Consider the following 17569-nt stretch of genomic DNA (forward strand, 5'->3'; position numbering starts at 1 on the left):
GAGTGCCTGCCCCAGCTCCGGGGCAGCACCCACTGACTCCAAACTGCATTGCCTCCTGACAGCTGCCGTCCTAACTGAGCCTAGGACTGCTGAGCCAAGCCCAGGTATGCAGGGGGACGCTGCAGATGGGGATGGCCAGGGAACTCGGTGTCTCACTTTAAGCGGTCCATGAGCCCTGGAGAGACGCTCTTGGGGCTCCGTGTCGGAACACGAGCCCAGGAGCAGAACTTCGGGTACTGTGGAGAGTCACCAAACTCAGCTACTTGGGCCCTGCAGCGATTACACAGCTCCAAAAGCGAGAGATGCCACAGGAAGCGAATGAGCTGCTGACAGAGCAGAACCAACAGTTTTAAACTGCCTCCCTTCCCCACGGTGCCAAGTCGCTACTTCAGTAGCCATCAGCGGTGCTTTAAACCCCTTCCAGTTCACTTGCTGGTGTCGAAGCTAAAACAGCAGCTGTTTGCTACGGATGGGGAACCAGAGGCTCTAAGGAGCTTACACAGATATAAAAGCTGTAAAAAGTGTATTATGCACCTAGGATGCAGGGACTCCTAGCACTCCCTCCCCTGTCCCCTGTGAGCCTCTCCAGCAAGCAGGCTGGGGCCAGCGGAGCAGGACGGGAGGGACGGGGGCACAGAACAGCCGTCTCGGCTTAGTTCACTATCAGTCAAGTAGGCAGCACTATCCCACCTCTGCAATAATCCCAGCAAACTCTGAAATCTCTTTCTGACATTCATCTGAATAGGCAATTACACAAGGTACAGCAATAAAGCAACAGCACCTAATCCAGTAAACAAATTTTACCAAATGCCCTGGTCACAACATCATTTAAAATTTTCACTGTCTTTCATCTCAGACAATATAAAAATATATTGAAAATGATACTGATACATCCCTTGATCAACTGCTTTATCCAAATGCTGAACTTGCCTGCAGAGTAAGAGTGCATATCAGCATTTCTTGACAATTTTGGACTGTAAGTAAAGAATACAATATCCCATTGGAAGTGCAGAGATTGGCACAGAAGAACATACTCAAATTGAAATACGTCCATAATTCTGGGACTGCTTATGAAAGGCACCATGAAATCTTGAGTGACCACATTAAGTACAGACCAGTTAAATACGTTTTCTTATAGTCTGTTATAGAAACCATTTCTGAGCCGGCATGCAAAGCCTTCAGCCAARTATTTTTTATAACTTCTAACACACTCTATTTGTCTTTGGAAATTGGCAGTTTGCATTGACCATCAGTGAACTTAGTATTCAAGCAACCACATTTTCAGCTCACAACTATATATTTGGCTGGTATCAAACACTGAAAGACAGTTATGAATAGATTCCTCCCCAAGCTTTAGAAAAGTCATCATATCTGGCCAGAACTGATAGTCTTTTCTGACATCATACTAGGGCCAAGCACAATGAAATTTTGCAACAAGGATGAGCTACAAACCTTTTGGAAGAAGAACAATCCAGGATTATTCAGGTTGCAGGCGCTCATTAAAGAGAAATATGAAAACAACCTACCTCTTCTATTTCAGTGGGGTGGCAGCCAAGCTTGGGGCTGTGGTGAAGAATTAGCTGGATAAGGCATTGGGATTTTTTTTTCCCTATGTGACATCTCATAAAAGAGCACGAACAAAGCAGAGGGGCAGAACTGACTGTGGAAAGATGAGATGCAGACAGACGTTGTTGCAGTGCACAAAGGCAGAGCCGTTGCTTCTCCTCGCAAAACATGGGGGAACGCAGGCGGACGTGACAGCAGCACAGCGGAGAAGCTACCCAGGGCAGCTTTTAAAGCAGCCCAGGTGCTGTAGCTAGACCCAGCAGCTCACAGCCCTGCATGGACCCTCTCCCAGCTTCCGTGGCAGGTTTTACAGCCTGTGCTGAGCTCTATGCTGCTTTGGCTACATCGCTACTGGTACCCAAGCCAATAGTTTAAAATATAGAAGTCACTTCATTCCAGAATAACTTTCATTCGCAAAGAAACTAACTGCTCCAGGCAAAACATCCATGGGAGGACTTGGGGAAGCTATTCCAATGACCCTTTTGTCCAGGAAGACAAACTCTTTATGTCAAACTCCCAACAAATTTCACCCAAAATTAATCTCAGGCGCCAAACATCACTTTTACCTAATGTCTTAGACTTGTTTTAACTGCCAATAATCACAGCCAAAGCAGAATATAAAATCTGGAAAGACTGCCAAGTATTAACAGTTGCATTAATCCACTGGGGAACTTATCACACAGCTGAAACAACACGTTGAGGAATATAATCTGAATGGACACCCAGTGCTGAGACCTAACTGAAGAGTAACGAGAAAGAAGAATTTGTTGGAGAAAACAAATTGATCCCTATTAAACAGGTGAAGATCCACCAGGAAAGAAGTGATTATATGCCATCTGAAAGAAGTCTCATCTACGCATTCTTTATAGTTTCTCCCACCTTTCCAAGTTTGCTTTAACCGCATTAGATGCTGGAAGACACTGGAGAAAAACAACTTAGCATAAATGAAACAATGTAAATTGATTTTCCCTGTCAACACAATAAAATACAAGTGCCAATCCCTCTGCCTTCATCAGGTCTCATTCTTAGCATTTCTTTAGTTGTGACCACATCCCCCCTCTTTCCAAATATTTAGATCCCTCTCATAGACACTCTTAAGAATTTCAAAGGAGAAGAGTCAAAGTGGGATGGAAATGCTAACTGAAATACAATAAGAATTGGGTGCCTTTGAAAATCCAGATTTCCATCAAAGTAATATGAGTCAAATTGTTGGTATGAAGGATACAACCTTTAGGAGAGGGAGAAGGAGAAAGAGTGAATTGAGAGTTTCATTTTTGAACTGGAGTTTTTTTCCTCTGCTAACCAGGACTTCATCCATCTATTTAAATATCATAATTCATATCTTAAGCCTCAAGATACTACTTTGCAAGCCTTCTTCCCTCTCTTCAATCCCATACTGTATGCAAGAATAGAGCCCTCTACAGTCTGCTGATGCAAAACATTATCAAAAGCCACTGCTCAGCTTTTGCAGCCGAGAATTTCATTCCATTCCTTAGCAGTGAGAATGTCAAAGGAAAAAACAAAATGTGTCTTCATGGTTTTTTAAAGCACAAATACAAACATGCATTGTCCCATCCTCTTCTCCCTTTACAGCCTGCTCCAACAGAACATGACAGTGAAGCAACCAAAATATTTATTTTAAATAAAACCAAATCTCTCAACAGGGAGCAATTACAGAAACAAACCTCAGGTTGCTTATACAAAAACTGAGCACATCAAGTTCTCAACGAGCATATCATATAATGCCAGGTTTGTAGCGGAACATTTTTAAAAGCCAATGTGCATTTCTATATTTTTCTTTTTATTTGTTAATATATAATCAATGTAGCTAATCAGTAAGGAAGAGGATATTTTTTCCTCTTGCTATAATTAGACAAGAAAAGATTCTTAATTCTTTTAACAATATTTAGTGTTTGCCACTGGACTTATACCCGTGAAGGGAAAAACATGCTCAATTTTCATTAGTTTGGTATTTCAGTCAGAATTGATTTTTTGCACTTCTGTACTCAGAGTGGTACTTCGGGATCAAAGCATAAGCACTTTGTTCAGAGCTGCTGAGGCAGTAGAACAGAGACAGAATTTTAAAGTACCCACTAGACTCAGCTCACTTTGGAAAGGTGGAGGGAGGGCTCAGCATGGCACTTACTTTTTACTTTTCAGGCAACTGTAGAATCCAGCCATGGTCCTTCCCGGGAGGCGCGTGTGCATTTAATTCATCCTTGTGTGTGGATGCCAGCACAAAGATTCTGCAGCTTCGTATCCTGCTCACCAAATGCCCACACACACACTCAAGAAAGCCAGCATGCCGATGCAATTACCAGCCAGATAAAGTTCCTGATCTGAGGCCCTCAGACTCTGCTGAACTGGGTCCAAGGAGGGCTGTGCTTGTTCCATAAATGGTTATGAATTGTTAACTCCCCCTTTTCCTGTCTCCTTCCAGCTCTTGGTAAGCACAGCATCCTAAGTGTAAAATACCATATGGCATTTGATTCTGTCTCCCCGTGGGACTAATGAGAGGCTTGGTTGTAATTAGGATGTGAAGAAGCCCTGAGGAGTATATTGTTATTTTTAAACAGAAAAAGGCTACAGAAAATACTTGCAATATCTCTGAGATAAACATCAGAAACTGTAGTCATTCTCCAGCACATAAGGGGTGCATGGGACCTTCCAGAACAGTCATTATCCCATCCCACTCTAAATCACAATCTATTCTAACAAGCCACTCTGCACATTAACAAAAACACTACATCCCCACAATACTGCAAGGGAAGAAGCTTTGGTCTTTATAGTAGCCAGCACACCCTTATTAGAAAAATACTGCCTGGTGATGCCCTCTGACGATGCACGTAACAGTACCGTTCCCTTGTTACTCACAACCACAGCTAAGGGGGCCCTCACTGGCTGTGGAGGGAGAAAAACACCTACCATTTAATGCTGGGTAGCAGCTACATGCATTGGGGTCACCCAAGCCTTGGGGACAACATAGCTGCACATACTTCTGACATTACATTGCATTAAATTCATATCCAAATGAATTCGCATCGTGTTTTATCCATTTCCAAAGAGCAGTTAGTGACCCCTGTTGAGGTAAAAGCAGAGAGGTGAGGCAAGATATTGCTTGTGCTGCCTGCACACAACTGGGGAGCATCAGCAGCCAGCAGTAAAGTGTTAGCCTGTTCCTGCTGCATGCCTTGGTAAGAATCTCAGCTTTTGATTAAAAAAAATGCATGCATATTTTAATGCAGTAAATTTGTAAAGGAAAGACCTACACTGATTCCTAAAAGATCAGAAGAAAACTACACTTATTTGTATTTCTCAGCTAGTACATGATATTTGAATACTTGGATCTGGCAATACAATAAGAAGGAGTATTATAAGAGCATTCCTAAAGAGTTCCTCTTAAAAGTGCTGACTAGCAAGACCAGATCTAAGGCGGACCAGTTCTTCTGGAATACTAGGAAAAATATTTTAACATCTTTTTCCTCAGAGAAACATGACGTTTGAGAAATGCACCTCTGGAGGAGGTCTCCTGCAGCCTGGCCTAGGAGTCCCACAGCCCCCTCCATTAGAGCAGTTTCATAATGGTGTAGAAATTTGAAATCTATGAAAGGACAACTCCATTTCCTTATTCTCTGTGAAGCCCCCTACACAAAGGAAAGACATATTACACAAATGTCAAATGACAGTAAATGCATGGCCATCACAAACATGAACAAAATCATATTCAAGTCTAGTTTCCCACTTAGCAGAAAAGAGAAAGCTTCTACGTACAGCCAACTTCAATGTTTTCCATAGAAGAACTGCAAATCAAACCTGACCTCAAGAGGATAGTTTCCTCTGCCTCTGGAAAAGACAAAGCAAAAGTGCAATAACAATAGTTACAGTTTTACCCAGATGAGTTTCATTGTTGTTCTGAATTACTGCATTTGTCAAGATAACACCATGCTGAACTCCTAACTCAAACAGGCAAAGGCTAGCTAGAGAGCATTAGCCTCCACCCAGCAGAGAAAGCCCACAAAAAAAGGTCAAAACCAAGACTATGGTTATAGGGTAACAAGCACCAAGAAGGAATTCCCAGAGATTACTAGGGAAACGTTCTGACTGGCTTGAGGTACAAAACCTTGGACGTAGGATTTCATCCGAAATCTGACTGGCATTTAGTTCAGAAAACACTGCCAACAGAAACATTTATAGTAAAAAATAAAGGAAAACTCATGAGAAAATCACATTTGGTTTTAAAAGCAAGAGAGATCAAACGGCACAAAATCCAGTGGGAAGGCCCAATCCCTAAATCCAGTGGTAGGGCGTAATCCTCATGGCTTTGGAAGAATTTCATCATTTTAACTGGTGTAGAATGGGGCCCACAAGCTTCAAAAGATCAGATTTTTTGCTAAACATGAAACAGATTCCCCCTCTTCTATCCACTCAAGATGTGAGCTTCACCTTCAGAATATGCTTCCTTTTGCTAATTTTTTTTGTTTCATGTTTTTGTTTTTGGTCTTGAAATTGCTTACTTGAACATGTAAATCTTCATCTGTTAGTTTTCATTTAGGCCAAACATAGTCCTGTTCCCAGGAGCTGGCAGTTTAGCAACATACGTTGCACCATGTAGAAAGACCCTTACTTTCCAAGAAGCACAGACTGGTAAACAGTCATTAAAAATAGTTACCTCACCTCAGGATTTAATCCTTTTGGATTCTCTATCTTCATATCAGTCTTGAAGCCACTTCATAGTAGCATTTATTATTTACTGCTCTGATTCTTCATCACTAGCACAGCTCCACATGGCTCCACACCGAGCTTTCTGAGTATAGCTCTGAAATCTTGCATGTTGGTAAATATCATGGCTCTAAGTTCCTGGGTAAATCAGTGCAGGAAAGCAGTTAGGTGATGTACCCAAAGTTGTGTGGTCAAACAGCGGCAGAGCTGCCATTAGCTCTTCTGCTTGTCAAGTACTAAAACAAGTGGGCTGCTCTGCTGCCAGTTAATTAATTAAAGCTGCTTTCAGCTTGGAAGGTAGGTGAACACCAAATAACCACAGAATGCAGACTTTGGCAAAGCAGAGATGGTTCCTTAAAGATATGGAAGTGGGCAAGTTGAGACACATGGATGCTGAATCAGATCTGGACTTCCTCTGAAGTCTGTGGCTTGGCTTGATTGAAATAATCCAGTTTAGGCCCATTTCTAACTGCTAATTATGGACTTCCCCCTTGACTTCTTCAAACTCGCTGTCACTGCTCTCCCTTGACAGTGCAGCATCACACCACCCCCCCGGTGATCACTGCACATCCAAACCTGCCTCGCTTCGTCTTCTGAGTCTGCAGGCAGAACAAGCAGCCCAGGTGGCAAGCTGCCCTTCCTCAGTGCAACCGGCACTGATGCAGGGGTAGYGGCACAGCTTCCAGCGCCTGTTAAACTTCCCAGCAAATTTCTTAATTCCTCCAAAGGGAATGAGGGAGGCAAGTCTGAGCAAGGTTCAGCAACCCAATCTTTGAGAAATGCTTGCACTAAAATATACATCCTAAAATCTGAGAAAAAGTTATTTGTTTTACAGGCGCTTTTACCTGCATCATTGCAAAAAAGACTTTTTCAAAGTAACCAACGACAACTAGTAATCCARTGGGGGAAACTCAAAATGAGCTAGAAACACTGGCATGTTTCCACAGTCACTTCCTACACATACACACGTACACAGGGTACATGCCAGCAGCCTGACAGCAGAGGTGTTAGGAGCTACACACATCACCAGCAATTCAAAATATGTTTCGTGTCCAACAGATCTACTGCTTTTCTTGCAGCCTCTTGCAACTAGATCTCTAAGGACTAACCGAATCTTCACCTCCTCTGCTCTCAGCTAGCAAACACTTCAGACTCCTCAAAATGTCCATTCGAAGCTGGCTGTGTGTGGAATCAAGACACACACAGTGCAAAGCAGCAGGGACGGACCAGAAGATGTCATGCCATTGGGAAATCTCAAGATTCACCAGCCACATTTAAATGTGGCTGTTTCATTATTTATCTATTTATTTTCAAAAAGGGACAAAAGTGTCATGTGAATTTTTCATCAAGCAAATATGGGGGCAGGAGTGGGAAACCTACAGCAAACTGATAGACCCTAGCATTTTGGGTTTCCAGTATATTTTGCCATCTCTGAACTGACTTCCTATTCAAAGGGCAGACTTTGGTCTCTCATTTTTAGCCGTTAGCCTCTGTAAAAATCCAGGTTAATTCCCTCTCTCCCAAACATTAACAAAGTCCTGTTTTGATTGCATTCTTCTACTAAGTTTTGCTGTTGTGAGAAACACAGTATCTAACAGGAGTGAATTCATTCGAGGAGCTTTGCAGCCTCCCACCATCACCATGGCCATAGGGTGAGCTGTCACGTACAACTATCTAATCATGGATTTTATGCAATGCAGATTCTGTGCATTTCTTACATGCGAGTTGCATTTGGACCCCTAGTAACATTTTGCACTCAAAGTTTGCCTACGTTGCACAAGGACACGTCAGGCAGGGGCCTCCTAGGAAACATTCACGGCGTCAGAGCAGGCACCACCCCACACCTCACAGACCTAGCAGTGGAGAAACACCCTGGCGTGCATCTGTGCAACCCGGCGAGCAAGTTGGTGTGGGTGCCGCAGCCTGCACACCAGCAGCTCGTCTGCTCCCCAACAGGGTGGGCTGCCGATGCTTCTCGTTCTGGGGTGACATGAAAGCATCAGGTTGTGGAGCAGGGGATGGGGCTGGATAAACTGAGGTAACTAATTCTCCTCCTCTCCACTTTTCCCAGCTATGGCCTGCCTGAGCACCACATGCCCTCCTGCATCCCTTAATGCAGCTGAAGCTATGCAGCTGCACAGATCCTCTGCTCCTTTTAGAGCAGAGCTGCCCTACCCTTAAACAACCGACATTTTCTATTCATTTGTGTATCTCTGAAAAAGTAACCTTGTCACTGTCTGGGCATCAAATGAGGTATCTCATTTGAGGTAAATCCAGCAGCTGAATCCAACTCTAGCTTCCAGTCCTCGTGTCTTTGCCAGCAGGCAAAGAAGTCAATGTTAACTGAGAACTTTCAGACCAGATTTTACACTGCACTTGATCTTGCTTAAGTATTTACAAAAATGTGACATTCCAGCTGAGGTGCGTGTAGAGCACTCCTTCCATTATAACCTGTAATAAATCCTGTACAAACATCTAACTGCAACACTGCAAGTCACTCTCTCCATAACTCATACCATGTTCTCTTTGCATTCGGAGTGCGGATTGTATAACTGTGTGCTAACATAAATATGACTATAAGGAAGCACCTTCCTGAAGCAGAAACAGATTCAGCTTTGTCAAGTGAGATTCCTTGGCTGGCAAGTGGGCCTGGCTTGGGAATTTTTAGAGAAAAGCTTTCATTACTAAAGAAACAACTAAACATGCATCACTGTCAAAAGCTGCAGTATCAGAGCTTTAAACAAACTGGGTTGGAATCAAGCACAGTATTCTGCGGAAAACAAAGAAGTCAAGATAAGAGGATTTCTGCCTTTCAGAGTTTATACATCCATCTGTGATTAATATTAGGAGGAAAATGAGGGTCAAATCCTATCTCTGAAAGTAGAGAGCATAGTCAGGGGCCCCTCTAACTATGCACTGTACCAGCTTCTTATTCATGTATATGAACCTGAGGAGTTTGCCATGATACTTGCTCTGGGGTCTAATTGCTGTATGTTAATCTAATTATGTCTATTTTTACACTTCGTGTGCAATGTCTGGGGTTTGGAGTTAGGTTTTTTGTTTGTTTTGTTATTCACTGTTAGAGGAGTTTCTGCAAACTCCTTCGATAAAAAGAATATTTTAAAGAAAGCAGCAATACATATAATCTCTTTGATTCCAGTGTTTGGTAATTCTGAGTATGAATCATTTCTTGCAGTTTACCACAAACACACTATTTCCACCTCTGAGGAAGGAGTGAAGATAAACTTCAGCATGTCATACCCACTGCATTACTGGATTCTAAAATACAGCAGAAAAGATCCTGGTATTCTAAATCTGTCCTCTAGTCTGTGCCTCCTTTGTGTCCTCACAGTCAAACACGAACTCCTCCTGGATTATGTGGAGATGAAGGTCAGGCCATGTGTCATTCCAAAGGTAATTTCCCCTAGATTTGCAACAGGATCACAGATGTAACCTCAGACCCCAGAGTCAGAAAACATAAATTGCCAAACAAGTAATACAGAGAGAGAGAGAGAAAAAGAAGTGTTTATTCTACATTTCACAAATTTACAGGGATTGATTTGCATATAGATATGTAATTTATTTACAGAGAAAATACCAGCATCTCTGTATATGCAGACAATGTAGCCATGATGTACTCCCTCCCACATATATGCTTTTTTTCACACAAGATCATAAATCTAAAATCTAAGTTTTTAATGAATCTAAATGAAAAGTGGAATACTTTTGACACAGTGGAAGAGCTTGGTATTTCCTGTAAAAATACTAGCATGGTCAACATTTTATATACTGGGAAACTGTGGTTCTTTTGTCTAAGGGCGGATAGTGCAGAAGTTGAACAAAGGAGCTCTATTTCTACGCATTCTGACTTAAGAAAATACCATGTTAAAAAATATTAAGTTCCAACAACACAACTTTTCCTTCTCAGTGTCCAAGCAGACACCAATATGCAAGACCATCTGGAAAGAAATGTGAGAACACAGTATGTAGCTACAGACACATGGACCATTGCCTAGTCTAGATGTAGAACATCAGAGGCAACAGTTACTGAGTCTAAACAAATATCCTGAGACGACTTGAATAATGAATTGCGTTCCTACACCTCATTCTTCCCAAATCCACCTCTAGGGATAGATTCAGTCAATGTCCTTGCAACACTCCGGCCAAGCTCCCTTGGAGACAGATCTGACCTGCACTGGCACTAATGCCTGTGCTGCGAATAGCAATCAAGTTTAATGACTTCCCATGTATATTAGTTTTCCACTAATGCAGACCCACCTCTTTGACAAAATTACTCCTGATTTATTTGTACAGGTATAAGCAAGAGGAGAATCAGGGACTCACACATCTGGAATAATATTCCTAAAACCATCAACATCCTGAATTTCAACTGCCACTGAAATAAAAATTCAAAAGCGAAGGTCATCTCAGATACCATCTCACTGGCTGTCAGCTGAAGTAATAATAATAGGGAAAATCACAAAAGTACAGTTTGGGGAAAAGGCTGCCTGACTCCAGTGCTTGCAAACACAAGGCTAAAGATAAAGTGACCGTTAACCTCCAGAGAAGGGCGGTGAGGTCCCAGAATGTCCTGCCTGCAGGCTTTATTGCTCCAAAGGGAAATGAGCAGAAAAATAAAAGTGAAGACTGCATATTATCGACATTTAACTCAAATTTGTAGGCAACAGTAATATCTTGCTTTCTTTGTTAGCCTCCCTCTGAATAAAGACGCAAAAGCATTGAACCTGATTCATTTCATAAACTGCAAAATCAAGTAGTATATCTTGAGTAATAATAAATTACCCACCAGTACTCAATATCCACAAGATTAATTACAAGCATCAGACCCTGTACCCCTTCTGCACAGAATATAGTATTACTCCACTCTGCAGACACAGCTGGGAGAACCGAGGCAGAGTAATTCAGTGACTATTCCAGAAACCATAAACTAAAACTGAAGTCAGAGTTCCTGGTGCCCGGAACTGCCTTTAGACCATGCATCTTTCCCCATCCTCCCTCGCTCAATAAGGACAGCCAGAAAGAAACTATAAGAATAGGCACTCTATAAATATCTAAGATAACTTTACATTTACTAACCAGCCTTCAGCTGTGGGAACTTTTACAGGATCATTGGCATCAAAACATTGAGTTAAATTAGAAATCAATGACTACCTCACAATTTAGCTCTTTCTGTCCAGAGTTTTAAAATCATCACATAATAAAATATACCTCATACTGAGCCAGTTTCACCAGAACAGTCCCACACCACAGCAGAGGACCTTGCACAGCAGCCCGGCGCATTACTCAGATTCAAGTTCTGGGAATCTTTAAATATCTGCAGCTTGTTCCCAATTGTCTCTTAAATATGCTGGCGTTGTTCCCATCATAATGGGATGGGAAAATATCAAATAAATATCCAGAGGCAGGAAACATGCTAATTGCAGAAGAATTTTACCTAAAACTGTTGAATAAACTACGGTTCTGAGTCACCAAGTCACTTAATCATATGCTTAAATTGGATCTCTGCTTGGTCCTTCCCACTCCAAAGGGTATAACCACAGATCTGGGCATCTACTTAAGCAATGTGCTGAGCTGACAGGTCTACCCATCATCCCCGGATCAGACATATCTGCAAACGCTGCAGAGTCACTGACAAACTTAAGTCCATTGCCTTAGTATCCTTCTGCCTTACCATGGGAATTAGGTGATACCTACAGCTTTTCTGGCACCTATGTAAGAAAACAAACTCAGACCATAGAGACTAATATAATTGATATTGTCTGGCATAGCATCAATTGTGTCCTCAAAGGACTCTATCACCTGGAGACAAGCTAGTGTGAAGTCCAAAGACGACGTATGCTTGTTCTGCCCTCACAGACAGCTCCTTTTCATCAAAAAATACTAAGCAAACCATCAGTTTATTAAGGACTGTTTATATATAATGTGAGCTACAGACTAGTATAGTATTTAAAAGCAACAAGATGTTGCTGAGCTAAATTACAAGGTGGACTTGCATTGCTTTCTAGATCGCAAAATATCTATACTGCAATATTTTCTCACTGTGGATGAAATTTAATATTTCACTAAGGCAACTATAACCAAGTACAAATATTAATGAGACTTCTGAATATTTTTTCCTAGATTGTGCAAAGTTTTTTCGCCATAAATTGTTATGTAATTGCTTAATATAATGGAACTTCAGTAAAAAGACATGCAAACGAAATACCATTAAATGCTGCAGAATAACCACTGGTCATCCATAAAAACAGTATTACTGATGATACGATGAAATTTTTATTCTGACTGGAATCAGTTATAAAAATAGCAAATATGTCATCTCTGAAGAGAGATGTACATATGTAACACCCCTCCCATCAAAATAAAAAAACCTTCAAAATCCAAACTATTTTCCCTTTGGAGAAGTGAGAGCACAATGACTGTACTGATGCCGTGTAGCATATAGCAGAACAAAATCCAGCTCACACCCTGTGGCTGCGTTTCTCTCTCTTGCAATTGCAGAATGAACAGTAGTGACAATGGCCATAGTTTGGAGGACAGTAGAGAGTGAGAAATGTAATCACCAGAACAAAAGCATATAATTTTCCTGTATTCCTTTTTTTCACCCATTCACATCCACAGAAATTGTGGTGGTATAGCTTACAATACAGTTTTGTCAGACTCATCACAATAATAATGGCTGGTTTGCTCTCTCTCTTTCTTTCTCTTTCCCTCTAACGTGGTTTTACACTGCTTCTAATTAAAAAGATAATATAAAACCATTTACATCGTCTAGGGGCTTGACAAATCAACTAAAGCAAGAACTTCTGAGATAAACGATAGCCTTTCCTTGATTCAGATTTCTTGCTTTAAGCTGATTTATTGTAAGAACCTTAACATTTTAATGTATTTTCCTGTATAATAAGACATCATATTAATTATTGCAGAGCCCACAGCTTTAGGAGTTTAACACTCATTAAATCCACTCTTCAGTCATCACAGTAGCAACAAAGCAATAATACATAAAATATAGATCCCAAAAAATAAAATGTGCATTAAAAAAATAAATGCTTAAAGAAGCACATGCTGGCAGTGAACAATGTGTGTATAAACAGTTTAATGTTCCTCGGCTCATGGTATCCTTATTGCTCCTAAAGTCTTAAAGAGCAAGCAAATATGTTGCATTGTGGTTTTGAAATTCACTCTCTGACATGGAATTGCTGCGTGCTATGTCACTTCCGAAAGACCCAAGTCTTTAAAACTCTAAAAGCTTTATGCTTTTAAGCATAGGTAAGGTCTTTCTTAATACATCTGTAAAGAAAAACTGGAGGATTTTGGAAAGAACTTTCATTAGCATTGTACACAAGGCATTGCTGAAATGGGATCTCCAGCTGACTTGACTTTTCTAATGCACAGGAGGTTTTCCATGTCCCGTTCTCTGTAACATCACATTCCCATCTCCCTTTTTTAACTGAGATTTAGAGAGTCAGTTATATAAATCTACAAGCTCCCTATGAGGTGTTGAATCATCTCCTAGCAGACTCAAATATAATATACAGCTTAAAAAAGCAACCAAATCAAGCAAGCACCTCTCACACACACTCCCAGTTTGTGGCATGTTCCTGGATAATTATACTATGGGAGCATAGTTAAAACTTACAGAGAAGCTCTTAGACCATCTCTCAGATGTTATGTAAACCACACAACCTACCTCCCCTGCTTTCTTTCCCTCACCCTTTCACTTCCCCCTAACACCGTAAAGAAACGTACCATTCAAAAAAATGCATATAGGGTAAATTCAGGAGAATTCAAAAATCGTGAAAAAGAAAACAGGATGAGAGAATGTGTCTTTTCTAAACCTTGCTTCTCCCCGTTGTTACCAGTGATTAGGAATATACAAATGGTCTCTTGAACCACTGGGACAAAATTTATCCTGACATAGCGAGGAAGAGCGTTAGACCCCTGCTATCTGGCTGCAGTCCTGTGCGAGTCAGCCAAAGGCCTGGGAAAAGGCGCCGCTGTGCTAGATACCAGGGTCCAGCGCAAGACAAATGTCCCCAGATCGCATGGTAGGGGCTGCAACTACAGCTCTCCTAAGCTAGAAAAAAGCACTCAAAAAAGCAAAGATTGGCAAAGTATCAGCCAAACTACAGCAGCATTAACCCCCTGTGTGCTGACAGGTCTCCTTCCCACCTAACCCTGTGAAATACAAAAATGTTCTTGTAAAGTGTAAACTGGGGGAAAGGAAAGGTCGCACTCTGCTGCAAACTACTGTAACCTTTTCTGGCAAATTTTTGCAATACTACATAACAGACTTCTAGAAATGATGGCAGCCTCCTTTTATTAGTAAATAACGATTAAATTTAAGAGACGCATGTTTGGCAGAAAGAAGAAAGGGCTGAACAGCAGACGAAGATCAGGTATTTTCAAAGAATAGCTGGAAAAGCAGGAGAGGCTGTGTAACTCCTTGACATACCATCTTGCTGACGTTAGCTCTGGGGATGGTGTCAAAGCTGCAAGCAAAATAAAAGTATGTGCACTAACCTCCATTTTCCCCCACACGCTTTTAAGGAGCAATTAAAGAAGTTGTGAAATAAGATCCTCACTACTTCCTACAGTTTTAAGAGTTTAGAGTAGTGCAGTCCCCCTAAATTCAACACTCGTGAGTCAGCTAAACTATGAGATGGCTTAAATAAGTGGGTATATTGGAAATAATAATATCTGGGGCTCTCTTCAGTTTTTAGTGAACACTTAAAGATCCTTGTTTCAAGCTTTGTGGTTGAAAATATATTTTGGCAGTTTTGCCTGGTTTTGGTTGGTTAGTTCACTGGAAGAATGTTTAGAGTCTTGCATGGTCGCTTGGCTCTGTGAGCTAAGACCTGATGAGGTCTCATGAGATTTATGGGGGGACCTGCAAGAGTCAGCAACAGTGAGGGAGAAATATTAGTTAAAAAGATCCTTGTTACAACCGTCAGCTGCAAATCTCAGTGTCTGCTGCTCACCAAAGAGCTGGCTTCAAGCCCTAACCTGCAGCACTCCCTCCAATGCACATATAAGCTGTCAACCAAAGATACGGAGATAAACATCTCAGCTAGAGAAAAAAATTTTTAGCTCTGTGCTTAAACCACACAACAGACTGACCTTAAACAAGAAGTGACATTTTTCAAGAAACGCATCTGAGGAAACGATGGGGGGACAGGACTGCATTTCCACTAAAACCAGCGGCAAGTAACAAGTGCTCTGATGAAATCCAAATGGCATCTATGCTTGTGGCATTGGCATTGCTTTTGAAAGCTATTTTAGATTTTAAGAGTAGACATATCTAAATACACATGACTCAACATGATGCTGGTGGCATTCCAATAAAGTCAAGCCACTGACTCTTGAGTCTGGGCCGCATCCAAAGCTCACTAAAACCAATGGTAGTCTTTCCACTGAGTTCAGCTCTTCATATCATAACTTATGTTCGCAGTCTGATGTACAACAAAGGCTGCAGTCACACTGCTTTGTGTCCCCTGTTTGACTCATTACACAGCTTGATGTTTACGTTATATAACTAAAGATATTCGAGACCAACCATGTTACATACACTGTCTGTAGCATAAACACAAGGATTAATGAAAATCCTCAGAAATAATAACATAAATCAACCTCTCTAGATTGCTAGACCACTGTGCGCTTTCTTTTAGCTTAGAAAGTTGATACGTATATGTGCACCTTTAACAAAATTCCGCAGCATCAGATGCAGTAAGCATTCTGATCAAAGTTTTAGTGGCATTAAAGCAGAGATGAGGCAGTAATCATTAAAGTGTTTGTGGGTATTAAATAATTAGACTCTCTCCCACGTACACATGGAATAATCATACTATATTGTTCATTGTATGCTCATTTTCACAGCTGTTCAAAACTAAACATCTTATCTGTTCCTGTATGATCCCAATACTTGCATCTGTAGCTTGAGCTGTCTTGGGAAACATTATAAATAAATGGATTATAAATAAATGGACCTGTATTAAACAGGCCTTTGGACCAAGCACAAGTTCTCATTTCTTCATTCACTGCCACGCATCTTTTTCTGGTAAAGGAAAATATAGCTGTGCCTTTGCCTGCAGCAAATTCTCTGACTAGTAAATTAAGACATATTCCCACTGGAGACAAAAATTTTGAAATGGAAGCCAATGCCACTAAAACGTCTTACGTTGTAAAACTTAACTTATGCTGGTAATGTCTGTGCTTACTGGCTCCCAGAAAGACTAAAAAGAACAGACAGCTACTTCCCAAATATCTGAAGACGAACAAAAAACTGTGTTATGGATTCCAAAGAACAAATAGTTTTGAGTCATCACATCAGCACTGAGCATGTCTCCATCTCTTTGGTCACAGAAATCTGAGACATTTCACTTTCAGAAAACTTCTATCAATTTTTTTATGAAAGCACAAGCAAACAAGAGCAAAAGTCTTTCAATTTACAACTATTTTCTACTTTTAAAACCTGAGTTTAATTTGGTTCATGTAACATCCAAGTAACTTAGTTTTGCATAGTGGAAAAGTATGTTGAATGCATACTTCTAACTGCATCAAACTGTATATTCACTAAACTTGAGTCACTTCTGAAGTCCAAGGTAAGAAGAAGTGCTTTGTACCTTCTTATAACACAGTGAATAGGAAATGAGCCCGCTGTGAATTTTGCAGATATGGGCCCATTTCAGTGTTGGGCCGGATGGTTCTGGAATGAACCTCGCACCCCATCGCTGCAATGGGGCTGCGCTTCTCAACGAGCGTGCAGGAGCTCCGTCCGCAGCAGCGTCACTGCCTTGACCTCCCGGTGAGTCACTTACAGACATTCTTTAGAAACGCGAGCAATTTCACTAAGTTAGCAAGACTTTTCAGGTGCAGTATTCTTCGGGAATTGGCCTGAAACACTAATAATGTATTGGTGCACACATTATACGGCTAGAAATCCAAAACCAATCAACGGAGCAGAAAGTGATTCCACGCACACGAAATGACTGGATTCATTTTTTCATTGTATTTGTCTTACAGCAGCAGGACTGACATGTATCTGCATTTCCCATCCTATAACACGTCTGCGAGCGTGCCGGCATCCCAGCTACCCTTCGCTGCACGGTGCGCAGAGAGAAAAAGAGAAAAGAAAGAGAAAGCTCCCGGGCAGGGGGGATGTAACGGTTCCGAGCAGCGCCCGCGCCCTCCCGCCGCCTCCACCGGGGCCGACGGCAGACGGCGGGAAGGGCAGAGGAGCACGGCGACGCCGCCCCACGGGAGCAGC

The 17569-nt window shown here is 41.5% G+C and overlaps 1 protein-coding gene across 2 annotated transcripts in view; it reads right to left on the reverse strand.

Annotated features, from left to right (window-relative positions):
- KIAA1210 (KIAA1210 ortholog) overlaps window positions 1-3903 on the reverse strand; it is a 46384-nt gene extending 42481 nt beyond the window's left edge. For both annotated transcript variants that reach the window (XM_026061033.1, XM_026061032.1), the window contains exon 1: window positions 3713-3903. In XM_026061033.1, coding sequence (XP_025916818.1) covers window positions 3713-3774 — 62 coding nt within the window. In that variant the 5' untranslated portion in view covers window positions 3775-3903. The remainder of the gene's footprint in view (window positions 1-3712) is intronic.
- Between the last annotated feature and the right edge of the window lie 13666 nt (window positions 3904-17569).

This window comes from Apteryx rowi, unplaced genomic scaffold (genome assembly GCF_003343035.1).
Source record: "Apteryx rowi isolate R43461 unplaced genomic scaffold, aptRow1 scaffold_174, whole genome shotgun sequence".
Taxonomy (NCBI): domain Eukaryota; kingdom Metazoa; phylum Chordata; class Aves; order Apterygiformes; family Apterygidae; genus Apteryx; species Apteryx rowi.